Source organism: Falco naumanni, chromosome Z, assembly GCF_017639655.2.
Source record: "Falco naumanni isolate bFalNau1 chromosome Z, bFalNau1.pat, whole genome shotgun sequence".
NCBI lineage: Eukaryota > Metazoa > Chordata > Aves > Falconiformes > Falconidae > Falco > Falco naumanni.
Genome location: NC_054080.1, coordinates 7,926,995 through 7,954,870, shown reverse-complemented (window position 1 = coordinate 7,954,870; position 27,876 = coordinate 7,926,995). Strand labels below are relative to the sequence as shown.

The 27,876-nt window shown below is 39.4% G+C and overlaps 2 protein-coding genes across 7 annotated transcripts in view; one reads left to right on the top strand and one right to left on the bottom strand.

Annotated features, from left to right (window-relative positions):
- Nucleotides 1–36: 36 nt before the first annotated feature.
- ARSK (arylsulfatase family member K) lies at nucleotides 37–25,534 on the bottom strand. Of its 3 annotated transcripts, none has more exons than XM_040578921.1 (9): nucleotides 25,290–25,368; nucleotides 23,315–23,411; nucleotides 19,281–19,410; nucleotides 17,111–17,270; nucleotides 10,548–10,830; nucleotides 6,919–7,090; nucleotides 5,257–5,481; nucleotides 2,052–2,276; nucleotides 37–1,965 (listed from the first exon to the last, which is right to left on the bottom strand). In XM_040578921.1, exons 3-9 carry the CDS (start codon nucleotides 19,357–19,359, stop codon nucleotides 1,691–1,693), a joined length of 1,419 nt encoding a protein of 472 aa, XP_040434855.1. In that variant the 5' UTR covers nucleotides 19,360–19,410; nucleotides 23,315–23,411; nucleotides 25,290–25,368; the 3' UTR covers nucleotides 37–1,690. The 3 variants fall into 3 exon arrangements, with proteins under 3 accessions (XP_040434855.1, XP_040434854.1, XP_040434853.1); XM_040578920.1 differs by lacking the exon at nucleotides 25,290–25,368 and adding an exon at nucleotides 24,182–24,448; XM_040578919.1 differs by lacking the exon at nucleotides 23,315–23,411 and having other exon boundaries at nucleotides 25,290–25,534.
- A 40-nt stretch (nucleotides 25,535–25,574) lies between these two features.
- TTC37 (tetratricopeptide repeat domain 37) overlaps nucleotides 25,575–27,876 on the top strand; it is a 50,397-nt gene continuing 48,095 nt past the window's right edge. For 2 of the 4 annotated variants that reach the window (XM_040578917.1, XM_040578914.1), the window contains exons 1-4: nucleotides 25,575–25,675; nucleotides 25,873–25,968; nucleotides 26,416–26,513; nucleotides 26,994–27,137. In XM_040578917.1, the coding sequence (XP_040434851.1) occupies nucleotides 26,424–26,513; nucleotides 26,994–27,137 (234 nt within the window). In that variant the 5' untranslated portion in view covers nucleotides 25,575–25,675; nucleotides 25,873–25,968; nucleotides 26,416–26,423. Of the gene's footprint in view, nucleotides 25,676–25,755; nucleotides 25,969–26,415; nucleotides 26,514–26,993; nucleotides 27,138–27,876 lie in introns of those variants that run through there. The other 2 variants (XM_040578916.1, XM_040578915.1) reach the window with 2 other exon arrangements.

The window sequence follows — 27,876 nt, the reverse complement described above, 5'->3', positions numbered from 1 at the left end:
AACATTCAGTCGTTAAAAAAGCACACACAAAACACATCCAGTTCACCATAATTTTATTTTAATACATTCTGTACAATGTACTCTGCATTCAGAGACCAGATCTCTGACAAGTGAAGTTTATTTGTTCTTTTCCCTCCTGAAGAAGCTTTCATAGGAATATGTTTATTTTCTCTACTTATGCAGCTGCTTTACATTACACCACTAAGACATGGGGTTTTTTTAAATAATTTCATTGCTATCTGAACTCATTTTAGCAAGAATTATAATGACATGTGCTACAGTGTCTGAAGGGTTTTTAAAAACTATTAATTTGTTCCTTGCCCACAAAAAAAACCAAATAACCTGGAAAACATGCTACCATAGCAGTAAGTAGTGTATGGTTAGGCTTAATGTCCTATGAACACAGATGTAGAAAATAGCTAAAACGTTCTAATTCTAGTGTGGGAAGTAATTTATGAAATGCATGTGGAGTGCTTAGCTGTCAGAAAACACAAGTATTTTTCAAGTTTATTTTTACTAGCTTACTGCTACTGGTGAGCACTTCATTACAGATTCTAGAAAGCATTCACGCAGGAAGTATAATGTCATCCTGAGTTGTTATTATAGCAGCAACAACTGTGATCAAGAATAAGTAAACCTAAGTGCTGCTACAATTATGTTTTTCTTAAGCAGAAGAGTTACCAGCTAAATCTTCCTTCTTCCAAAACTGCTTTTTTTTTTTTTTTTTGGTCACATCCCTCAAAAAATGTCAAATAGTATTTTTATGTTAACTTTTTCTCCAAGCTTCAGTTTTGTCTCCTCTGTGTACATTTCAGGTTCCAGTTCTCCACGCACTGATGCACATTAAAACATATGCCTGCAGAATCTCACTGCATAATGGAAATTTATTCAAGAAGCTTTCATCTTATGCTATGCGAATCAGACTATTACTTATCATCAGAGGGGTTTGTTTGTTTTGTGGGTTTTTTTAATTTCTGACAGTGACCAGATTCCTCTTCACCTGCACATATGTTCAACTAGTAGCCTATGCATATTATGGAATTTATTTGAACAGCAAGGAGTGATAAGTACCAGATCCAAAAGCAAGAGATAGAAAGCCAATCTTGAAAAGATGGAGTCAACCACATATGAAACAGGAATGCTGACACAGTAAATACTCGAATAAACTGCATCCCTATTCAGACCAGTACTAGCTGTTAACTTTCTGATTATATTTTAACCACTATAGCTTCTCAAAGGTGGATGAATGTGTACTCATTGTAGACTTAAAACCTGCCTTGATGGAAATTTGGCTCCAGCACATTCCACTGTAATTGGTATCCAACTCCACTAAATTTTATAATCCTTGCTTTAGTCTGTCCTTAGAAATGAAAATTTGTGGTGAGTTCTAATGCTTAATACTCTGCATTTTTGCAACCAGGTAAATATTCCATACATGCAATTAGTACTTAAGTACTATCCTTCCTACATATACTTAAGTGTTACAGAACTGTAGTATCTAAAAATCTAGATTTGTTGCGCTGGCTAGTTACATAAAATGCTTTTGGCTTTCTCACGCAAAGCAGTAATTGTTTGGGCATCTTTGCTGTCAATAGCTTATATAAGAATAACTGTAATACTTGAAATATAGCATAATATTACAAATGCAGAATGTTTTCATATCATTAGTTATATAAAATCTAGGTGGTTTTTATTTACTTTGACTAAGCCACTTGTCAATTGCATTCTCATATTTTTTTGGTTCCTTTAACCAGTCTTGATGCCACCTAAGGTTGGCAATAACATTTGAGTAATTCTGGCCCAAACTTTGTTTCCAACTGATAAACTGTCTTTTGTTATACTCCTTAACAGAAGAAGAAACATTTGGATAGTTTACTATTGAGCGAAGTAGTTTGTCCAAGGAATGTACAATTATTGGGAATTTTACGGCAACATTTGTTAGCTCATCTGGATCAGCAGTAAGGTCTGGAACAAAGAAAAAGTCAGTTAAAAGCCAATTTGCATTTAAGTAAATCAATTCAGTCAGTTAGAACATAGAGGTTGTAACATACCAAACAGTTGTGGAAGTACTGAATGGCCATCTGAGTACGCGATATATTTCCATTTGCCAGTTCGAAGCATGTACATGGAAGAATTGACATTGCATCCGTGGTACTCGCTCAGCACCCATGAGGGACGAAGCCCTCTGGCTGACGCTTCATTTTCAGCCTTTCCATGTAGCAGCGGTGTAAGCGAATATCCACTGAGGTTCTGTGGCACAGGAATTCTTGCTACATCTGAGCAAAGATATACAAAGTCAAAACGCTACTGCAGTTAACTGTGATTAAAAAACCCTAACGTAATGCTACAGACGTCTGAACATAAATTCTATTTCATTAATAAAACAAACATTTGTAATTATTCTTCTTGTAGAACACAGGAACCAAACATACGTAAATATTAATAAAAAACTTAAGGAACTTTCCAAAGTGAGCTACCCACTATCTCGATCAAAAGAACTATCAGCTATGTCTAAGTCAATCTTTAACAGATGTTTTTAACTTTTTAACAGTTATTAACTGATCATAATAGCCTCCAGTGATAGGTGGTGCTTTTTTGTTATTTTTAATCATTTTACACCCTTCCCTCCTGCTCTGACCATATCAGGCAGGAGAAAGAGATGTCATACCATGAAAGGACCCTAAAAGCTCCATATCCACCATAGCCTAACCATTCATTTCTTTGGTAATAATGGTGCTAAGCGCCTGTCTAGCATCCTTTATCAGTGAGTTACAAAATACTTTACGAAAGGTGGCCTTTAAAAGTTATCACCTATAACTGGTGGGGAAACCGAGGAACACGTGGCCACTTGCTTCTCTGGCAGGGCTGGAGATAAAGATGGTATCAGAGGTATCAATACAGTGCACGTATGGAAAAACTGGATGACTCTATAGCTTGCTAGATGGCCCCTAGAAGATGCTGTAACTTGAATAAGCTTCCTTCATATCAACTTAAAAACATCTCTGGCTTCCAAAGATCAGATCAGTATTAAGAAGCTGCAAAGACTCTCAGAGACATTCTGAAAAACACGGATGAGAATCCCAAGCATGTTAGCTAAACTCTGTTGTGTCTGGAAAATGGGGTATGACAGTAATGATGTTTTTAATCACCCTACTGAACATAGCATGTAGTCATCTAAATTCAACACTTTCCATTTCACAGAGCACCGTGGTAGTATTTTATCTTCTGTGCTATGGCAAGTGGTGATACTCAGATATATAAACTGCCCACAGGTGACTTTTCCCTTCATCAGCACATACCTTCCTTTTTCTCCTCTGCTTCTATAGCATATATACCTGTCAATAATCTGTAGTTCTTCCTCTAGTAAATAAAAAGCCCAGCATTTGACTAAGCACTAGGAAGACCTGTAACATGTAAACCCAGTAGCTTCTGGCATGTGGGCTAAAAACTTGAAAAAATACATATGATATTTGAACAAATGAAAAAGGGATGTAGGCCTTCCTCTTCTGTCATCCTAAACCAGTAATGCTATTCATTGCAGTAACTGCATTTACATGTGAAGAATGCTCCAGGCTGGCTGGCACCTTCAGTAGTTCCTGCTTTTCCAACAGAGATCCAAAGGTACCTCCGTACAGACCAACAAAGCTAGTGCTGTCTGGAGGAAAGGTTATGCTACAACCTGTCAGAAAATCGAAGAGCTGTTGCACTCCTGGCTGAATTCCTGTATCACCCAGATTCTGCTGGAATCAAAACTTCTGTACCACACTCACTATAGGGTGCACTGAATGCTGAAGTCAATAAAGGAGGAAGTATTGAGCAAAACATTTAGACGGCGCCTTAAAAGAGATTATTGCCCTGAGACAACTGAAAGCAAAGGGATTAAATTTATCACAAAAAAAGACTTGAAATCTATTTCCTCACTAGTCAGCAGCAGCATGCAGCCTGAAGAGATAATAGTTGACAGAGATGATTCTTCATGTTTTCACATTCATCTTGAGCTAAGTGCCTTTTTTTGACATTCAGATTACAGGAGAAGGGAACTGCCAGAACAGAAGGAAAGGACTTAAAAGTTCTGGGAAGAAAAAAAGAAGGAGGAAAAGAACAAGAAGGAAGGATGTTAAACCATCTGACCAATTATATTACTTGGGGAAAAGGCACAAAGAAGAAAAAAAGATATTTTTAACTCTTTACATATGATACCAGAACTTACTGAAGAACCACATCTAACACAGATGACTACATATATAAAAGATTTGATATCAGAATTTGGAAGAGAAAGCTACTCAGTTTATAGCCTGTTTTCAACTGGATAACTGGTTCAGAAGTTTTGAGAGGAGAGAGGCAGATAAGTATCGTTTGTGTAGAAAATCAACTTAAAACAGTACAGAAAATGATTTTTCATTGGCTTTTACTGCTAGAAGTACCATTTTATCTACTGCCCCACGATCTCTCAGGCAACTGCAGTATACACATGACACTTCTTGAAGGGCAAGCTTTGCAGACTGCCTTGAAAAGAACATTTTTCTAGCCTAAAAGATCCCAGATAAAGCCTCAAATAGTGAATTCACCTAATGTTTAGATCTAGTGAGATTCATGTCTTGCATGATTTATCACAAGTAACTGTTCCAAAATTCACTCTTATAAGTAATTTCCATCTGTAAGTAATTCATTGTCAGTTCTTTTTATTTGATTTTTCTGCCCCATAACAAATATTTCCATATCCAAGAAAGTAAGAATGGATATCCATTATCATAAACTATTACACTTGCCCTTTCTATACAAAGCTTTTATCACATTTTTTCCACATGACCCTTCATAAAGGACATTCCTTTGATAAGATAATGAACCTGCTATCCTTTCAGGTTTAATCTCATCTCTGGATGCATTTACACTGTAATTTCTACAGTAAACCATCAGGTATAAAGACTAGCAGGGATTATTAATATCTAAAGCAGAAGTGACTGTTACAAAAAAAAAGGTGATAAAACAAAAATAATCCTATAAATAATCATTCACTGTAATTGTGTTGATGACAGTAACAGTAGTAAGGAACATCATCAGCTCCTTTATTTAATTTTGACATCATATTTTTGCATTTTGTATTAAGTCCATACGTATGCTCCACAGATAAATTATCTCCTTTTGTGTTGCTACATTGCCTCACAAAAAGGAGATATAATTCTGATTATAATACGAATGCATGGTAATAATAGTAACTGGGGAGGGGGGGAAATCACGTGAAATGACTTGACTCACCAAGCATAGTAGGATATATATCCACAAGAGATACCACATTTGGTATTTGCTGCTGTTCTTTTATGCCTGGCCCCATAACTAGAAGAGGAACATGCGAACTTCCTTCATACATGCTCATTTTATAGAACTGCCGGTGTTCCATGGCAAGTTCTCCATGATCTGCAGTGAATATAACAACTGTTTCTTTAAGTAGCCCAGTATCTCCCAGAGCTGAAATAATCTCACCTGCAACAAGAAAAAGATATTGAAAAGGATATGTTCAAAATAATCCTTTCAACTTCAGTACCTGCAAAGCAGCATGAAACACTGAGAAATCCTAGTCAGAGGGTTGGAAGCTCCGCTCTCTGCCACAGAGGGCAAAGCCCAAAGTGTTCAGGCCCAGAGTAACATACAGTTGTCAATGAGTTGCAAGGGTCTGGCTCCCAAGGAAGTGTGGAGGGTAACAACCACAAAAATTTCAAAAAGCAAGGATGCACCACAGGACAAGCTCCATTTCTGCTATTGTCACTTTTGGTTAATTTCTAGCATAACTAGTAATAGTTATTAAAACAGCAGTAAAATAGGTCATGAGAAGTTCTGACATTTAGGGTGAAGCACTCTTGACGTATCCACCTTATATATAACCAGTGGAAGTTTCTCCTTCCTGTGCCAACATACCCACAGAAGCCCTTTGCATACGCATTTGTGCAACACAGACAGGGCCAAGATCAATGAAGTTGGTAATTAGGCAAAGCACTTACACATCTTTAACATTAAAACACTAAGATGGTTCTTGCTTAAACAGACGTTAAAAACTTAAAATACATTACCAAATTAAACTGCAGTGCAGCTACCTGGGAATACCTTAATTTCCTAAAACTGTCAGGCTCGTGTTGATCTCTTTTCTTTCATAAAATGTGGAAGAGTAGATGTGTGTCTTTTAGATTACTTCTAATGTTGCTAAAATATTAGCTTATTTATTCATTAATTTTGTATTAGAATACAAGGAAATTCTTGTTCTTCCATGGTCACTTTTCAAATTAAGAAATAAAATACCGTAAATGAAGACCGATTTGCATTGTAACTTTTATGTATGTAGACCTTACTGCAAACTAGGAAGAATTCTGAATGCCTAATTAATTCTTTTTTCTTCTAACTTTTGATAATGTGCTGCTAAAGGTGACGTCAAAGGTAACCTTATTGTTTAGTCTATGTGTAATAGCTGTCGTCCAGTCTATGCATTTGAAAAAATCTCCAAGGAAACTGCTTATGCCCTAAAATTTATCTTTCCTTCCAGCTCTGCTTTGCTGGTCTGTCCCCTTCACAACTGTTTCCATTATTTTAGTTAGAACTTAATCAAAGAGTATTCTGCTTCTTTTGTGTATGAGCCAAGTAATGTTTTACTGGGCTTTTACAGGGCTTTTGACTGGTGGTTGTGATTACTTTTCAGAGTGCTCTGTCTCCTTGCAACAGCCTTAAAAGCTATCCAATTATTTATCATATAGACTGGTAAGCAACAGTCACGTGACTTAGTCCCCGATCTGAATTGTGGTTCCCCCCCTGCCCTGCTACACTGACCACACCCCCCCCCCCCCCCCCCGCCACCACCAAGAAAGACCCTATAAGCATTTTTGTAAAAAATTCAGCACAAGAAAACCCACCGTATAATGAAACATTACCTACCCAGCATGGCATCTGTCTCTGCACACATAGCATAATAAAATGCTCTAATATTTCTCACTTCTTGCTTTGTAAACTCTCCTGTGCAATTCTTGGTGTAAGACGAGTAATAGTCTACCGGATGCATCTCTGAAAAAGAAGACCATCTGGGTATTTTAATAGCTTCATAAGTTACCTAAAAATAAGAGGAAATTTACATTACTTCAGCAACTGAATTAAACAATTTTTAAAAGAACGGATTTAATTTAAAACTTTTTAGCATAAATTCAGAGCAATCAATTTGTTGTCCAGGAAACACCAGCTGCTTATATGTTACATGGTGCTGCTACCTCCTCAATACTTCCCCTCTGCTTCCCCAGGTATCAAGTGATTTTAAAAGAAAGCTTTGAATTCTGCTAGAAACTAAGGTTGGGGGTACCAGCCAATGTCTTTCTTTAAGACAGACACTGCAGAACAATCTTCTAGAACTGTACTCTAGAGAAAATACAGAAATACTGGCATAGTGTCTCATCAAAGTAGGATAACTACACAGCATATGTACAAAAAATAATGGGAGCTTAAGTGAACCTACAGAACAACACGGAAATTCACTTAAATTTGGGAAGGTCTGCAGGACAGTGGATGACAAGTCTTGACATCTTGATAAAAATAATTCAGTACATTAGTCCAATTTTCTAATACTTTTTTATTTGTTTCTACAGATGTCAATCCATTTAGTTATAATGCAGTGTAAGATCAGTTTGAAACTAAAAAGTGGGAACCAAACAATTACAAATAATGCTGGATTTCTATATTCAAACTGCGCAGTCACAGACATTGTGTGCTGCAGTACCAGCTTTAGAGCCTCAAAGTCTGACATACATTTAGCCTAGGCAGTCATACTCGTAAGTGCATGCTGCGTTTATCAGAGTTAATTACTCCTATATTGTGGACTTAAAGCACAAATTATCACAAAGCAGAGAAGATGTAATCTCAGTATGGACAACTTCAGTTTACTAAATAATAAAACCACACCTCTGAAAATCTTCTCTAACAAACAGAGGTGAGGCCTACATTATGGCACAGGAACTCTGGTGCCTGTCCAGCACCTTCCCATGGCTGCAGCCACAGCTCCACATCTGAGCTGGCCCCAAACGTGTAGTGCTGGCTCCTGATAAAATACCCAAGATGAAATACTGTCCAAGGGCCTCCACGCGGCACAAAAGCAATCAGGCCAAAGCTGCCCCTGGAAGCATTACATCCCTGTTTATTGGTGTAGCAATTTAAGTGTCAAACCCTGCTGAACCCCATTTGGTTTTGCCCCATGTGTGGCATGGATGACTGAGAGCTGTCTAGGGAGCTACTAGCATAGTGTCTGTCTCTTGAGCACATGCTAACATCATGTTGACCACCAGAGCTGTTACAGCCTTGTGTTCTAGTACCCATAAAGTTCCACTTCCCATGACAGTCAATACTCTTTCTTACCTAGCACACGTATTAAGTCATAGAATCATTTAGGTTGGAAAAGACCTTTAAGATCACCAAATCCAACCATTAACCCAGCACTGCCAAGCCGACTGCTAAGCCATGTCCCCAAACGCCACATCTACATGTCTTTCAAATACCTCCAGGGATGGTGACTCCACCACCCCCCTGGCCAGCCTGTTCCACTGCCTGACAACCCTTTCAGTGAAGACGTTTTTTCTTAATATCCAGTCTAAACCTCCCCTGGTGCAAGTTCAGGCTGTTTCCTCTCCTATCACCTGTTACTTCAGAGAGACCAACATCTAAACAGCTGTTAAGACACCAAGAGTTGTAAGTGCCCACAGGGATAAAACCTGGCTTTGTAATAGACAGACAGACATACCAAAACATAAATTTCTTTTAGGCCCTATAGAAAATAGGCTGCAAGAAGAAATAATGGAAAACAAAATAACAGCAGACAACTGCTTCAGTCATCTCCTGATTGATGAAGGTCCTTGGTTAAATAAACTCACATTTTAGACTCCTCAAAGGGTATTTATTAGTTGCTTAAGATATAATGGGAGCAAAGAGTGTCTCTCTCCATCCATCGTTCGTCAGAAGACTGAACTCTATTCTATAGGACTACAACCTAGTTTGAAGGATTCACAAGGTCATAATGCCTTTGTCTGTCTGTTGTATTTCATAGCTAGGAAAGAAGCCACACGTCCTGAAAAAGTGCCAGTTTGTGCAAAATACAGGGGACCATCTGCTTAGTTTAGCAACACAGGGTTTCATAAACATACCGAGTTGATACTCCGTTCTGTATAAGCTCCCTAGAAAACACAATTTAAGTCAAGTTCATCTTTGCACTCAAACTTCTTCATGAGATTGAGCTCTGGCATTTTCAAAGACTGCTCCTTCCATGGCCAAAACACAGATACATCCCAGAAGAATCAGCCAATGGTCAATAAACGGTAATATGTGGGTCACACAACTGAGTATGTATGTATATGTAGTGGTGAAAGGACCTCAGCAATAACTGCATTAAGGATGACAACAATTTTGTCAGAGATGTTATAACTTTGTCTGTGACTTGATGGAAGGTATCCCCACTTCCCAAGACATGTCTAACCCAGCTATTAGCACCTAGCAAGTTTTCCTGAATACCCAAGCTAGAACTTGCTTTTTACAAATGAAGGGTTTTTCCCTCATGCTCTTCCTCTCCCCACAAACTTCTCACCATTTCTAGAACCCACAACCCTCACTATTACAAAGAAACTCAGATCTCTCAAACTTCATTTGTATATCCTTTTTTCTAAGTCTTTCCGTTTTTATTGCACCTAGATAAAGAGATTTTGCAGTTCCCCATCAGAAAAGGCCATGAGTTATATAAATTGTGTATGTTTTTTTCTGAAGAAAGCATAAAGTCTTTTCAAACCTAATTCTCGGTTCTTCAGCTGCAGAGACTTTTAATGCTTTTATGCAGGGAAAGCTATTGTAACCCATTTATATTTTTATATATATAAATATAAAATAAGATAATGGCACCTGGAGACCACACAAGACAGCAAAAAAATATTTTCTTCTTCTCTGGAATGGAGTGCTATCTGTCAACTTTCCACATACTGGAATAGGATGGGATTTTATGCACTCTATTTTAATGGAATTTTACTGCACTCTAAAAACACTGAAAAGCTACAGCAGCATGGAAAGAAGTTAGCAGGAAAGAGACTTATGTTGCCTCATGTCAATTTCATACTTATTACAATACATACATACCTGTTACAAAAGAAAATAACTCAGAATGATTGCATATAGCATAATTTATAACAAGCAGAATACAGAATGTTGTGACCAATGAACTTCAGACCACTGCTGAAAAAAAATTACAGCTAAGTATAGCAACAATTTCATCCTCCGCTTAACGTATTTCTAGCCATTAAACTTTAAATTTCTTTATTGACTCAGTGACTACTGCTAACAAGTCCTTTCCTATAACAAGGAGAAATTCTTCATTTCTGTTTGCTTACCCTTAAATCAGAAATCTACCATCCCATCCAAGTACTTTTTTACTGTGTACCGAAATATCAAAACTGAGTCTGACTTGAAAAATCATGTAAGGAATAAAATACTGTTCATAGTAAGTACTGTTATAAATAAATGTATATTTAAATTTCATTTTCACATACCTTTTCAAGCCAATAGGGAGATGTTAAAAATGTAGAGGATCCAAAATTTTCTCCTGCATAGGGTGATGGATATGGGTGTGGCAAATTTAGTCCCAAGTAAAGAACAAATGGTTGAGTAAAGTTAATGGCCTCTTCCTTTATCCATTTCACTGCTTTATCAGTATTCTGCCAATCTGCTTCCATCACTCTCACATGCTTCCTGTCACCAGTAAGCTTTACCATGGGTCTCCCTTCTTGCCGCAGCAGGAAGTCAACATCTCTAGTCCAAGCTTCCACACGGTTACTGAAAATATATACATAAGATACATAATCAGTGGAAAAAGTTTCCTTCAGTTTTCCTCCAAGTCAAAAGAGTTAAGAATTCCCGAAGAACTTCCTCTATACTTGTAGCTGCAATCTATTTGTAATTCCTACATAAAGAGTTGTTATTCAATTGATCAATATCTATTGTGCATCTACTTTATACTCTGACCTTGAGCCATTTTTTTCTGCTTCTGAATCTTCTTTCATATTAATTATAACCTCATGCCAGAATGGTTCTCCTCACATCTACAAAATAATATTTAGAAATAGCACTCCATCTCGTTGAGCCGGCTCCCTATTCTGGCATGGGTTCAACCCTATTTATCTGGTAAAGAGGGCCTTAGATTTTTGTTACTTGAAAAAGTCCCATGGGAAGTAACTTGCCTGGAGAGGCTCCTTTAGAGGCAACATATTTTCTTGGATTGTACTATTACAACATTTTTAAACACTATCACTTATGACAAAAATCTGTAAGAATGATTTATCCTGTGCAATTGCTGTTGATACAATGGATAAATGCTATAAAGAAAAGGGAATAATATAGAAGGGTATAGAAAAAGCAAGAAGAGGAAAAAAAAAAGGCAACACTTTAATGATAAAATATTTTTGGAACAGATTTTCTATTATCATGGCAACTGTTGCCTCTCCAAAACACTGAGAAATCTGAGCTGCAGATGTCCTTGTTTCTTTGCCAGAGCGAAAGACACCACAACTGCTGCCGTAAACAAGTGTTGGGGAGAAACAGCTCATTTAAGACCTTGACTAATCTCCCTTTTGTTCATGGCAATTCCAATATAATCAAAGAAATAATAAAAGAAAATACGAAACTGTTCAAGGTTTGATTATGTACTTTCATCAAAATGCATCATTTCTATTGTTTAAAGAGCATCTAACCAGTTTTGTCATCACAGGAATTTTACCAGTCTGCTTTTAACCTCCAGAAGAACTCTTCTGAATTATCTGTAACAACAATTTTTTTAATTGTTTTAACTCCTGGTTTAGGCTCACACTTTCAAGGTAAACAAGCTTACACAATTTACTTAGAACAAGTTAAGGTAGGTAGATGGCCTATAAAGAAACCACGTATCATAAATATTAATATGAAATTATGGTAAAGGAGGGTGTGTGTGGGGGTGTCGGTGCATCAAATTGCATCTAATATCATAATACTGACATATACAGAAGTTGTCATGTAAGCCACAGACCACTCTATCCAATCACAACGAGGTTAGGATCAAGTAAAATAAACTAAACTAAAATCCCCAAAACTCAACCCCTCCCAACCCCAAAATATCTGCTTCAGACCCTTTCACATTCCAGAGCAATAAAGGAGGTGTTTTGACACATTCATGAGGAAAACTAAACGTCAGGCAGAAGAGGAGAAAAAGATATGCCAAAATATGAATCTTCAAAAAGCCAGGCAGAAAGTTGAAAAAGGGGGCAATAAAGATTCAAATCTTTGTTAAAAGAGCAAAGACCTGACAGATATTTATTCAAAAGCTTTAGAAATTAAATTCGATTTCCAACACTTTCAATGGAAATGAAGGGGGTTTACATCTCCTTTGGTAGTGGACAGTACTCCAGTGATTCTAACAAGCATACAATGGAAAAAAAGCCACTAAGTAAAGGACGGGAATATAACAATGCAACACTGAAGATGAACTACCACCATTATTAACCCAAGTGAAAATAATTACATGGAGTCAATAACTATATCTATTTTAAATTTTAAGTGAGGACAGCCACCAACATTCAAAAGCACACATGGAGTTTTTCTGACAGTAAGCAGGGGCTTTGTGTACTCAACAGTCCAGAGGGTGAAGATCCAGCTCTTTCTGTTAGTATGCTTTGTATGCACTTCCTAGGAGCCCTCTACCTCACATCTCATTAATTCACAGCTATGAATAATTATCTAATGAGTAAGTCACATTCAAATGGATACCTAGTATATTTCACTACGTATCTGTATATTTAAGATATGTGAACTTCTCTAGTTACAGAGATTATGTAAGTTAGCAATGTGCCATTTGCAATAGGTTAGGACAAAACAATCCATTTATGTCAAACATGTTGCAGGAGAAAACCTAACAATTACTCTTTTATTAGGTAAATATGGGATCAGGTAGCAGTGGTGGTTTTGTCATTTAAAGACAACATAGGTGGAAGAAAAGTTTCTAAAGAGGTAATACTGCCTGCTGAATCTTGTGCTAATTGAACTCTTGTATGTCCCTTTGCTAGGCTCCTTTTTAACAAGAAATTAAATCAGCAGGACATTTTAATTATCACCACAATAAACAGGAACCTTTGTCATAACTGTTCTTCACTATTTTTAGATTAAGTGGCTTTTTAGGGTTTTTAAATGACTACACAGATGCCACGCTAGGAACGAGATGTAAATTTTTCTTTGACTGAGGAACTCTATTTGGCATTTCCATTTTTTGAATTAAAAACAGTGTAAACTGCTGTTTCCAAATTCCTCTTGTGCAGGTATAGAAAGGCTGACTAACCGCGTTTTATTTTTGTTTATTCTCAAATACTACCCGCATTTATTCAACTTAACAATAAAGGCTTGATCCTGTTAAGTACAGATCTAAAATTCTCACTGAAGGGAAAAATGGTATAAAAGATTTGCACCAGGTGGAAATGTAGGAAAAAGGCCTAGGAAAAAAGATAATTAAAAACTGCAACACCCCAGTACTTTTGTGTTACCTTTGAAGTGCCTAAGAATTCAGCCTCACATTAAAGTAGATGAATCTACACATGGCAGAACAAGAAAGATCAGAGTATACAATTTTAACTGCACTGATACTGGTGCTGCTACAGTTTTGCAAAACCCTGAATTGATTATTTACTTCTCATCTGTGGAGATGTTACAAAAATACTTACAATGGTATCGACAGAACCACTGAAATATGAGAGTACCAGACAAAGTAACTATGAGAGCAAGGTGAAAGCAGTGGTGTGCATCCATAGGCAAGAATGTGAATGATAACAGCGAACAGGTCAGTACGGGAGAAGGGGCTGTCAGTGCTCAGATCACCATACAGATGACTTGTCAGTAGCATCGTCATAGCAGGAAGGCAACCAGGTCATTGCACACTGTGTGCCATTCCTCTCCAACAGAAAACCAGAATACAGTAAGATAGCTACAATACGGAAACAAAAAGGCTATTTGCCTAATGTTTCTGAAGACTGAAGTAAGCAAGATTTCAAGGCACAGCATCACACCATAGTAACTTTTCACTCCTAAAGAGTGTAAAATACCTATGCAAAATAACATTTCATCATTGCCAATCAACAGACAACTAGGAAAGACCTCATCAAATGACATCCCTTACCCTACCACATGCCAGCAATCCTGTTACAAATCCTAGTATTTGTAAGTTGAAAGAGTTTACCAACTTAGAAAGTTAAGTAACATAAAAATTACATTCCTGTTCTATACAGTCTTACATTAAGGTTTATTTTGCATTCATTCCTGCACTAAAATTTGAGAACTACGGACTATCTGTTCAGCTTTGCTCTCCCCATGTGAAGGCCTTTGTACTGAAGCCAGGATTCACCAATGGCCTTCAGCTCAGGCAAATGAAAGCAAGGCTTCTGCAATCCAGACATTTATATGCAACCAACCTTTTCTTTAGCGCCAACTTGGTGTTCCACTTATCATATGAACAGCAAGGAACTTCTGGAATTACTTAGAGCTGCTCTTCTTTAAACCTAGAGTGACACTGGATTAGAGATAAACAGATTGCAATGTTATAAAACATTTCTTCCATCTCGGTTAAAGGGCAGGGCGAGTGCATACTATATACCATTTAGATAACCCAAAATTTTCCCTGCACAAAAGTGATTCAGAAGAAAAGTGTAAGAGTCTGAATAATACTGCAGACAATTTACATTTTTCAGAGTAATTTACTGAAAATCTATTCTAGAAATGCTTCAGAATGATGCACTCACAGAATTATTCATGTCTTGCTTCATTACATAGCACAAAATCTGACCTTTTGCTTTCTCAAAGAATGGTCTGTTACTGGCACTTTACAGGATGCTGTTAAGACTCAGCTCTTTTGAAAAGCATGAATGCCTGAGGCAGTCACAATGTAACATCTCTACATTACAACACCACCACCATTTCTAAGCATTCACCTTAATATTCAGTTGTCTTGCCAGAGAGGAAGTTTTCCCAGCATTCATACAAGCAAGCACAAAGAATCACGGTACTACTATAGCAGATGACTTTTTAGTACATTGTGTAAGTACTGTTTCTGACAGGAAAAACCCAAAAAGTCTTAAGAATAATGCAGTCTTCAGAAAAAAAAAATCAAACCAAAAGACTAGAGGTCAAACACCCATCTGTTTATAGCTAAATGCCAAGTTACTAAGAAGAGCTGCAGACACACACAAGAGAGAAACGTCAGTAGTACATACATAAATATGTACACTGTCTGGTAAAGTAAGTAAACATGAAGTTTTTGCTGTAAGTCTGCATTTGAATAATCTTTTACTTCCGACATAGAACTGGTATAGAGAAAGTGAAAAAAGCTTTCTTATTTTTGTCAGTCTTAAACTGATTATTACTTTGGCCAGATTATGAAGTGGATACTATTTATAAAGTATTTTGTAGATGAAAAGCAGTGTGTATGTGTGCAACACACTATTAACTATTAATGTGACCTTTCAGCTTCTGATGATCATTTTAGTGAGGGAAGCAAGGAAATTTTAAGTAACTCTGACCTGTTTAGTATCAAAGAAAAAACTGCTCTTTATAAAAGGACATCATTATTAATCAGGGAGACCGCGCACCTTCATAAAAACCACACAGAAGTAAGACAGCGTATTTTGTCCCAATTGTCCAGACACATTATGCTTATTACTTTTTGAATATAATGCAGTTATACTCTAAACTCTAAATTGCTGTAATTTAAGTATTTTTTTAAAAAAGAAAGCTTTACAGCATAGGAAGTAGTCATACTGGATTTGTGTGGCAAGGTTTTGGTAGTGGGGTGGGGACTACAGGGGTGGCTTCTGTGAAGAGGTGTCAGAAGCTTCCCCCATGTCCAATGGAGCCGATGCCAGCCAGCTCCAAGATGGACCCGTCGCTGGACAAGGCCAAGCCCATCACCAACAGTGCTTGCGCCTCTGGGATGAAATATTTAAGAAGGGGGGAAAAATGCACAACTGCAACCAGAGAGGAGTGAGAACACATGAGAGGAACAATTTTGCAGACACCACGGTCTGCTGGACCCGTCTGTTCCTGAAGAGTCCCACAGAAGGAACCCATGCTGGAGCAGTTTGTGAAGAACCGCAGCCTGTGGGAATGACTCATGTTACAGAAGTTTGTGCAGGACTGTATCCCATGGGAGGGACACCACACTGGCGCAGGAGAAGAGCATGAGGAGTCCTCCCTCTGAGGAAGAAGGAGTGGCAGAAACAATGTGTGAAGAACTGACCGCAGTCTCCGTTCCCTGTTTCCCTGTGCTGCTGGCAGAGAGGAGGGAGAGAAAATCAGGAGTGAAGTTGAGCCCAGGAAGGAGGGAGGGATGGAAGAAAGGTGTTTTTAAGATTTGATTTTATTTCTTGTTGCCCTGCTCTGACTTCTAATTAGCAATAAATTAATTTCTCCAAGTTGAGTCCATTTTGCCCATTATGGTAATTGGTGGGTAATCTCTCCCTGTCCTTATCTCGACCCATGACCCTCTCATCATATTTTCTCTCTCATGTGCAGTTAGGAGGGGAGGGATAGAGTGGCTTGGTGCGCGCCTGGCACCCAGACAGGGTCAACCCACCACAACAGCACAAATCTATAAAAACAGCAAAGGCCTTCAAAAGAAAACAAAAAGCCCGCATCATGCTTTGTGATGGTAGATTTAATATTTGAGTATTATCAAATTTTTCCTTGTTCTGCTTTTCCTACACTGCTAGTATAATCAAGCCACAAAGTCTCAAGGCAAGGCAAAAATGGTTTATGTATTTTACTTAGCGAGCAAGACCAACAATCAAAAATAACTTTAATTCATGTTGGGCAAAAACACAGTCTTGATCTCCACCTTCCAGCTACAGGTAAAAGACAAAGTGCATCTGTATGGGATATGCTTGCTTCTGCAAAAACTTGCAAGACAGACCCCTGCTAGGTTCCTAACACAATTTCTTTTACAGTAAAGCTAATACCATTCCGATCAGAGACAGAAATCACTTGCCAGACTGTTACATAGTTTATTGACTCCTGTCTATTTCATAGCAGGAGAATCTTATCTGATTACCTTACTGAATGATGTCCAGAAGTATAGTCCAACTTCCCATACTTCTGTGTGCGGTAGCCATGCTTCCCCATGAGATCCATCCACGTTACATAATCTGGATCTAGACCTTTGAAGTTATTCCAAGATTCTGTTAAATGAGTGAAAAGACCACTCCACATAGCTGTGGGAAGAAAGAAAAAAAAATACATTTTTTTGACAAGTAATTGGTACTTCCTATCTAAATGTAAGCTGAATATTCTTGAGATGAGATCAATCCTCTTGTTATTTTAGAGGTAAAAGGTCCTCATTGTGATTCAATAGAGCAGGGAATACAAGGTATTACTCTTCCAAATCTTATTTTCATCATCAATATGAGTAACAATATTTACTAAAATAACCCCCAGAACTGCAGAAGAAGGTCCCATCTCTCCAGGCACTATGCAATCATTAAATCAGGGTTTTCTGTAGATCAGGAAATAATCTTACTGATTGCAGAAAGAAAATAGCATGGTAGTACAGATCCTGCTGAAACAGTCATATATTTACATGTGTTCCAGAGTATTATCTCCCCTTATTCTGGTTAGATTAAAATTTAAAATTAGGTATGTTTTGGAGGGAATTACAGTATATTATTTTCATAAATACTATATGCCCTCAGTTTTACCCTCAGTTTCAGATAATCTGTTTCACTACCAGCTGCAGAAACAAAGTGAGATTATTAAAGAAAAGGCCAAGAAGAAATGAAATGAAGGGAAGAGTTGCAAAGGAACTAAATGGCAAGTTTTTATTAGTGAATTCCTGTGTTTCTTTGCAGCTTGTTGAGAATTGTTCACTCTTCCCAATGCTAATTTAGAGTCTAAAGGAGTCCTAAGCTGAGACTAAGCTGTTCTATAAGTAGTGGAAATATCCTGTAAGCACAAACAACATGTCAATCCTAACGCCTATGCCATGTGAATACTCCTACCTTTCCCACCTCAAAGTCCTCCTTCCCACCATCTCTTCTAGTATCATCCCCGACACCTCCACAATAGATGTACCTTCAGTTCTTGCAGGTCTCCAAGCTACTGGTTAAACAAGAGATGTCCCACTGGTTTGGAGCTACACTTGTGATGACTGACCAGTGGTCATGATGATGTTGATGGGCCACCTACATTGCTCAGTAGAGCTTATGAATTGTTGAATTCATCATGCAGTCTTTTCCTCACTGGGAAAACTAGACGCCTTTTTCACAAAACTTCCAAAAAATTAAATAACATAACACAAAGTTATTGTTCTCGACAAGACTGGCTGAAAGACTCAAAAATCAAGAAAAAGAAAATAAGACTGATAGCATGTTCATGTAATCTCACTCACTCAAAATGTGACCCTGAGAAACAGAAAAGGGGACCAAGTTATCAATAAATGGAATACTAAACACTAACACTAAATTTGACAGCCTGTGCCTGCTGCAGTCAGGACAGGTCGCTTCTTCCAGTTTGTGCTTGAGGGGAAGGGGGATCTGCCTTTCAGATGTAGATGAAATCCATTTACATCAGCTCTGGAGGGTCTTCACAACAACTGACAGGGCTAGAAAAGTTTTAAGATGTAACCTTTGATTCAAGAATATAGCTTCCTTCTAACTTCCCAGCAAATTCTGCAAATGTGAAATTGAACACAGGGCATTGATTGCAGCAAAGTAAAGAAAAATACTGAAGTATTCTATTAAAGTTACTGAAGGATAAATTACATATTTAACAGAGTGGAATAAACATCACTGGCAGGCAGTGCTAGCAGCCACCAATCTATTCAGCTGCTATTATTTAATACTTTTCCCCAAGAACAGGGAAGAGATTTGTTAACCTTGTATTGGGAAGGGAGAGTAGCGCAGCTTCAGCACTGTAGCAAACAAACTGATGATATCTCTACAAATGCTGAAGATTTAAAAAAATACTGAATCTTTAGTGGAGTCTACAAACAGCTTTGAGACTGCACACAGCTGGAAAAAGAACAAAATAAAAAAAGGGAGGAAACATGAGAAACAAGTGAAACAGATCAAACATGCGAATACTATGTAAATACACACACGAACTAAAAAAATTACTGAAAAACAAAACAAATATACTGAAATTAAATCCTTTGACATTTCCCATTTATTACCACACACTTAAATTGACACATGCAAGTATTTATCTGATATTTTGCTTGGTCCTACCTGCACGGGAAGGACAACAAATTGGAGAATTGGTATAGGCATTGAGAAAGACAGTGCCATATCTCTTCATAAAATTCATGAAAGGCAAATCCACAGTCAGATTTCCTGGATAAAATGTCAAGCGTCCATCCTGCAATCAGAGAAAAACAACACATAAACAGCATTAACCCAAACTATTGGCTGCATAGACACGTTACCTTGAATTTGTACTATTCCGATATAGCCAATTCTACTTGGGTATGGAAAACAGAAGCATTGAGAATATTTAATTAGATCAATAAAAAATGGATTACTTATGAAAGAGAGGAATGTAAAGGACAACTGGGCTTCTTCATAGTAAAACTACTTCCTTTCTATTGCTATACTAAGCTTCCCATGATGCATCCAACAGGGCTAGGTATGGTAAAAGATGAAAAGGAGTCAGTCTGAATCTTGATGCAGTTGTGTGCACTGGTATGTATTTCTATGAAACCACAACCAATCCCTCACCCTCATTCTTTTCCTCTTTTTAAAGGTTTATCCATACCACATCTCTGTGAACTTATTTATAACTACAGACTGGAAAAGTGATCTGCAAGCTGAAGGAAGGCTGTTCTCCCACTGAAATGCCATCTGCCATCGTTCCCTTTTGATGTTTTATTGATCCTTCATTTTACCTATTTCTTTAGCTTAAGTTTTTAACCAGTAACTTTAAAAAGATCCAAAATTTTGAATTGGTGCGTTCAGTGTACAAAATTATGATGATATGAAACCAGGTTTCATGTAGACTGCCCTGTTTCAGGTCACTGTCTTTTCCTGTTCCCTGTATGCATTTCCTTGGTCCAGTAAGACACCTTGGCTTAGCTCCAGCCTTACAGGTTGGCTCTTTGGTGACAGTGAATCTGCACGGTTTAAATAGAACTCCCAATTAGAGACATTACTCAGATGCAGGCATCTGACTAACCCTGCTTGAGATCTGTGACAGAAGCACAAACACCTTAAAGCATGGGTAGCTTAGAAGTTGTGTTTTGCACAGCATTTAGTTTGCAAGTTAGGAAGGCCAGGACAATGCATCAAACGCTGGTTACAAATTCACCAGCTTCTCGCTCATTTGTTCAAGAGACAATGTATAAACTACAACATCAGAATCTGCATAATAAATACCAGCATGCAAATGCTTACCTCTAGTCCATATATGGGCAACAGACCATCCTACAAAGTTACTTTAAATTATTTTCATTAAGTGAAAATAGTTCCTATATGAGAAAACACAGCAAAACAGCCGCTATGTGATTGGGCTTGTAACCCTGCAGTAACTTTGTATCCCCACACAGACTACCACCACCAGCAGCCTACAAAAACTGCTTTCCATGCCACACAATGCACAAGCCTAATTTGTCACAATGGGTTCTTGGTGTCTACTGAAGCCAACACTCATTATTACATGACATCAAGAACAAATGCACTGTGGCTTTTACTGTAATTTTTTTTGTGAGAAATCTTGAAAACAATTATTTACTGAGATCTTATGTCTGCTGAATCATAACCAAAAACCAGCAGATACAACCAACGCTGAATCATGGGAGTTACCTTCTCTTAACACTGAATAGGTAGTTTTAGTCAACTGATAAAAACTCCATGCTCGCTTCAGATGGAGACCTTGGACCATCAACTTCAAAATGTAAAGAACATGTACAGTCTCAAGGGATGCAGGACCAAGGCCTTACTACCTTCTGTGAAATTTCACCTTTAAATAGCAGTACATTTGAAACAGGTACAAACGCTTCTCAGGCATCTTGAGTCACAGTGTAAACTCCAAAGGATAACAGAAAATGCTATCAGCTTAGAACAAAAAGCAGGTAGATCAATGCATGAGTTTTGAGAACTACTAGCCTTTACAGTTTTCATGTAAGGAAATGCATTTTTGTAAAAGACTGTACTTGTTTTGAAAATAACTGTTTGAAACAAACACAGTGCTCTCCCCTATGAAACATTACACAAACTTACATAGAAAGGACAATTGGTTCTTTCTGTCTTCAGTTTTTCAAGAATGCAGATCAGACAATGTAAGACTTCATGTCAATTTCATACTATGCCGTTTCTGCACATCAGCAGATGTTTCGAATTTTCACTTTAGTTTTACTAGTTGAATTTTCCAGAATAACTTGTGAGAAGACCAAAAAAACCCAAACCAAAACAAACCAACACCAAAAATAAGTGAGGGAAAACCTTAGTGCTTCTGTTACACATGCCCAGGGGTAGGCACTAATCATCCAAGTGAGAATTTAAAAAGAATACTCTACGTAATCAGATTTTGCAAGGTTTCAGAAAGAACCCAGAAAACAGAGTTAAGCACAGCATAATTGTGCTCCACAGCTGGAATTAATATTACTGAAATATTTTAAGATTACAATTATTCTGTCATTGTTTAAAATATTTTAACTTTACAGCACGAGCACCTCATTACCTCACTAGCCACCTCATCGTTCGTGTACCAAGTCCACAGTCTGAGACTAACATATTTTTCACTGTTTAGAGTTCAACCCAGGGAATGCATGCAGAAGGAAATAATTCCATTTGTTTTCTGGCACAAAAATTCTATTGGATAACATGGCATTGTAGAGAGAAGCACTTCATTTGGCACCAGCAGAGCTAACTGTGGCATCCCTGCACTGCATTGCAGTGGACAACTATGCAGTAAACCAGGCCACTGGAGATCGGAACATAACACAAAAACGACTACCTGATTTTGTACACTGCTGCAAATGGCAACTGGAACAGGCGTTCAGTAGGACAAACTGGATATAAACCTGTAATCTAATCTACAGTATGATCTTGAAAAGAACTTTGGGCTGAAAGTGCTCTTTAGAAAGTGACTGATGTGTCATCCTGTCAACAACGTATTTACTAGTTTCCCCAGCAAAGACACTATTTGTTTGAACAACTGGAGGCAAGAATTCATTCTTTTGACTGCTGACAGACTGGTGACATGTCTATTCAGTGAATGAAGTAAGCTTCTTTAACAGGATGAGAAGGTGAAACTCTACAACTGTTTCTGGAAATCTACTCTCTGAGAACTGGGTAGCATTTGCGGATATTGAAATATCCGAGGCAATACAATTATTCTGAGTAACACATGCAAGCACATTTCACCCAGGAACTTGAGCTGCACTGCAAGCAAAGCCTATCTTCACTCAGTTAACTTCAAGTAGCACATTAGGAGAAAAAAAAAAGAAGAACATTCTACCAGCAAGCCCTATGAGCCTCACAGTGCTTGATGTGACCCAACAGCAGAAAGCTGACTGTTTGAGCAAGAGGTCACTGCTCTGGAGGCCAAACACAGACCAGCATCACTGAGAAGAAAATTTTTGTCATGCTTGATGGAAGAGGTGCAAGTCTTTCACAGACAGCATCACCCACAACAAAGGCAGGCACACTTTGAAATGAAAGCCCATACCTTCTAACAGCCTGCAGGACCTTAAGCTTTTTTTCCCCAGAAAAACTGTTAGTGTCAACAGTACCCAACTCTTCTTGTTCTCTACTAGTGATGTGATCAAAATGGTTAACCTATTTCTGCCTTCAAATCCGTCTCCCAAAAAACATACACAACACAATGATTCTTTTAACATAGTCTTCTTCAAATGCACTACACAACACAAGGCTTGTGTAGGAGTAGCTGGAAAGCTGCCCAGTGGAAAAGGACCTGGAGGTGTTAGTTGACAGCCAGCTGAACATGAGCCAGGCAGTGTGCCCAGGTGGCCAAGAAGGCCAACAGCATCCTGGCTTGTGTCAGAAACAGTGTGGCTAGCAAGAAAAGGGAAGTGATCATCCCCCTGTACTCGGCACTGGTGAGGCTGCACCTCGAATCCTGTGTTGAGTTTTGGGCTCCTCACTGCAAGAGGGACATTGAGGGGCTGAATCATGTCCAGAGAGGGGCAGCAGGGCTGGGGAAGAGGCTGGGGCACAAGCCCCATGGGGAGTGGCTGGGGGAACTGGGGGTGTTTAGTCTGGAGAGGAGGCGGCTCAGGGGGGACTTGATCGCTCTCTACACCTACCTGAAGGGAGGTTGCAGTAAGATGGCAGTCAGTCTCTTCTCCCAGATAATGAGCAACAGGACAAGAGGAAACGGCTTCAAGTCATGCCAGGGGAGGTCTAGATTGGATATTAGGAAAAATTTCATTGCTGAAAGGGTTATCAAGCATTGGAACAGGCTGTCTGGTGAGGTGGTGGAGTCACCATCCCTGGGGGTGTTTAAAAGACGTTTAGATGTGGCATTCAGGGACATGGTTTAGTGGCAGACCTGGCAGTCCTGAGTTAATGGTTGGACTTGATGATCTTAAAGGTCTTCCAACCTAAATGATTCTATGATTCTATAAATACTTTTCAGAAACAGCACCTTGTTCCTAATTGTTTTTGTAAGAAACACCCAGATGTCTGTGAAGTTGTCTTTCATTTTTGTAAGGGCTACCTCACTAATCCCTGTAAGATAGAAGAATCTTCCTGGTTACAGGACAATATACAGAAGCTTTACTAACATTTGCCTGCTGCTGCTAGCATCTGGAGACAAACTGCCCATTGATGAACTCTCAGAACCTAAATTATTAAAAATTCGGCATTTTATTGGTAAATAATAGTTTTAATAAAAGCTGAAAATGTGGAGAAAAATTCTCATCTAAAAAACCACATATCACTTTGGAACATTAAGAGAGATGATAAGATTATATCCTCCAAATAAAATAAAAATAAACAAAGAATACAGTCAGAGAAAGAAAAATAAGGAACTACTGCTTTATCTTTGAAATCACAGCAAACATATTTTAAGAAAGGGTCTGAAGAAGGGTAACTGATGTTTACCAAGTACTTAGGAAGAATTCATCTCAAGAATAGCAGGCAGCAGGCAAGAGGTCAAGTGCTGCACTTACCTGTACAGTCAAGGATGGAATTCTGAGATGACTGGGAGTCAACTGTTGATTTCTCAACAGTGAATGAGAAGTGATGAGATGTGAAAGTCCCTGAAAGTAATACCGTGGAGCTTCTGTCTGATTTACCAGGAAGGAGAGATTAGACAAGGTGGAGAAACCAAGGCCTTCCATTTCCTCTGAGTAAACCCCTCATAAAAGCACTACCAGTATGCTGGGTGGGCAGATAGGAGCATGGTGAGGAAAGGGTGAAAAATGTGCTGTCTTTAGCTGTAAGCAAGGAAATACACTTAGGATTTGTGAATGAAATAAAATATTTTCTACCTGTCTGGGAGTTAAAACAAGTATGTCAGTAAATCATGTAATAAAGCTATTAGAAATTTATAACAATGTATCTACTGTCTCTTTTATCCGCTTAGCTAGACACTCATCCGACAAGTTTATTGTAACATTTGTTATACCTCATAAAAGTCTGAGCAAGTCAATATATGATGCCCAACAGCTTAACTTGTTCATTCCATCTGTGTTGACAGGAATTCTCCATCCCATCTGTTGCAGAGACCTAATTTAGATTTACAATGGCTAGAATAATAGGGCTTAGTGACCCTCCTTTCCTTTTTGGTTTTCAAACCAAAAGAAAAGTATTCATTTTACACGCCAGGTCTGTTGCATAAATTGCTGCCCTGCCTCACAGTGCTGTTGCCAGGCCCTATGTACCCAGCTGGCTGCGGGAACCACCTATGCAGAAGTACTGCCTATCATAACGCACCTGATGAAAACATGTAGCACGCTCCGGTGAGCACAGCCCAGTTTTATTTGGAATACAAGAGTTACTTGCGTCTCAGCGACACGGGAGACCTGCAGTCATTGTCCCAAGCAAGGCCTCCACCCCGTGGAGGTAATGGAGAATAAAAGCCACCCGTTTTCGAAGGCCAGTGGGTGTAGCCTGGGTAAAGCCACGGAAACTCCTCGCAGCCACATACTCGGAGGTGCCGGCCACGCCAGGACCTGCGCGACGTCCCCACCGAGGCAGTCCCCGCCGCCCGCCCCCCCTCGCCCCCCCTCGCCCCCCCTCACCCACGCGGCGACCCGGCCCCGCGCCCGTACTCACCAGGGAGTCGCAGGCCACCAGCACCACGTTGGGCCGGGGCTGGGCGGCGGGCCGCGGCCTCGACCCTACCCAGGGCGCGGCGCCCATAAGGAGCAGCGCCAGCCCTAGCGGCCCGCCGCCTCGCATGGTGCCCGCGCTGTGACCCGCCTCTCCGGAGAAAGGGCAGCGACAGCCCCTATAGCCGATTCTGCCGGTGGGGCCCCGGTCGCTTCCCTCAGCGCCGTGGACTACGGCGCCCGGCGTGCCGCGGGGCGGCGGGAAGCGGGAACTACACTTCGCAGTGCGCGAGGCAAGATGGCGGCGGGCACGGCCCAGTCGCTTCCCTGACGTCGGGCGCTCAAGCACAGCGGCGCGGCCTGTCGTGGCCGTGGCGGTGGCGGGTGGAGGTGAGGCTGAAGCGGCGGGGCGGTAGCGAGGGGTGATGGTGCCGGCCCGGCCCGGCCTCGCCCGCCGTGAGGGCTGGCGGCCCGACCAGCGGCCGCGCCCGGATGAGCTGGCGGAGAGGGGCCGCCTCCGCAGGCGGACCCCGCGGCCCGGCCTTTCGGTGCCGTGGCCTTCACGCCGGTTCTTTCTGGCTTTGCAGCTGCGGTCCGGAGCGGGGCCTGCCGCGAGGGTGAGCGCAGGAGGAGTAGCGTGGAACGAACCCGAACGTGAAGGAGAAGCTGGCCGTCGCACTACGGTAGGCAGCACACAAGAAAAACTGCAACGCTGAGGAACCCCTTGCACGCGTGTCCAGCGCAGTGTGCCTCTTAAGCAGGGGCTGCTGCTTCTTAGCAATTCCTCTTGAAAGAATCTATGTCCAGGGTGTCTTCAGAGTCTGAAGGTGACCGTCATATAACATCTTTCCTCCTGTTTAAATTCCTCTTAAACCTTAATAAAAAAATTCCTCTGGGATAGCTACTTACCATTTAACTATTTGGAATATTGACTTAATCCTGCCTTGAAGTTAAGTGTAAGCAATTTCAATGATGTCCCAGCAATCTTTTTGTGCTGTATGCGTTTTGGCATATTGTACTATATTTCTGTGTTTAAAATAACTCTCCGTGCAATTGCAGTAGGATATAAACGATGTTTTGGTTTCAGTATGCCATTTTGTAAGAACTGATCATATGTCCTTTTTACTTAGTAGCCACAATGTCAAATAAAGAGGTGAAGGCAGCGTTAAAGAGTGCTAGAGATGCAATACGAAATAAAGAATATAAGGAAGCTTTGAAACATTGCAAGGTAATTGATTTTTTTACTTGGAGGCTAATATTTTAGCACATGTTATTTGCTGTTCCCATACCCCTGCAGCTGTATAGTAGTGCAGATGTGGAGACCTTACTGATGTAATAGGTGAGGTTGATTCTCAGTTTTTACTGCATCAGTCATTCATATTAGTTGCCCATGCACAAACTTCTGTTCCCCTTCCTTTTACATTTGCTTATGTGTGGCAATAAGAATATTAAGTCTGGAATGACGGAAATAAAAATGTGTTTCTAACCCAGACGTTGACAGGAGTGCTTTAATTGCTGAGCTGCAGATACGGTTGTTGGCTGAATAGTTCAGATAGGAAGCATTCTTAGTCTCTTCCTAAAAGTTACATAACTTCTAGTATTACCATATAGAATAATTCACCAAACTGTAACAATAAAACTTAATTAACACATGGATCTGTAAGATGCATGTCGTTTATCAGTTTCTCTTAAAATTGTGCATTTCTAGGCAGTCTTGAAGCAAGAAAAAAATAACTACAATGCTTGGGTATTTATTGGCGTGGCAGCTGCTGAGTTGGAGCAGCCTGATCAGGCCAAAGGAGCATATAAGAAGGCTATCGAACTTGAACCAAACCAGTTACTGGCATGGCAGGTAGGTGAAAGTAGAGTCACTTTTTATTTTGCTGAAAAGTGTCACAATGGAGTTAAATATAGGAACAAAGCAGAGTTTGAGACTTACATTGTGTTCTCATTGGGCCCTTAGTTCTACTGAAGCTTCAGAGTAGCAGAGGTTCGTATTATTTGTGCATCCAAAGTAAAGCTGTGGGTGGCTGCATATGTATAGCAGGGTGAACTTTCGTTTCAGTATTTTTAAATTCTTATTTCTTTTGTAGACTAGGTAGCAGTGAAATGTGTAAGAGAACATGAACTGAAACATATTGGAAATTGATCCATGCCTAGGAGTTTCGGTACTTGTAGCTCATGAAACATTTGACAACGGCTCTCATAGGAGAGAACATGTTCTATTGGTAACTTACTTTTCTAATGTGTAGTGGATTGTTACTGAGTTTTGTTGTTACTTATAAACAATAGTACACATTTTAAATCACTGTGTGATGGATGATGTGTGCATGATAACCTGTAACAGTTTATAGTTGTGTTATTTGGAGACTTGTGAAAGGTAAGGTTGCATATTAAATCTGTTTCTGATAGTAACAATCGGTATTTTTTCTAAGTTAGTAAGGTTCTTAGTATTTTCAATATAAATACCTTTTTAAAATATAACTGTTGGTGCCTGATTTCAATATATTGAGATATATTGAAATTTCCTCAGCTTTGCAGTCAAATTCTGGCTGTTACTCTACAAGATGGTATGATATTTGGTTGTAGAT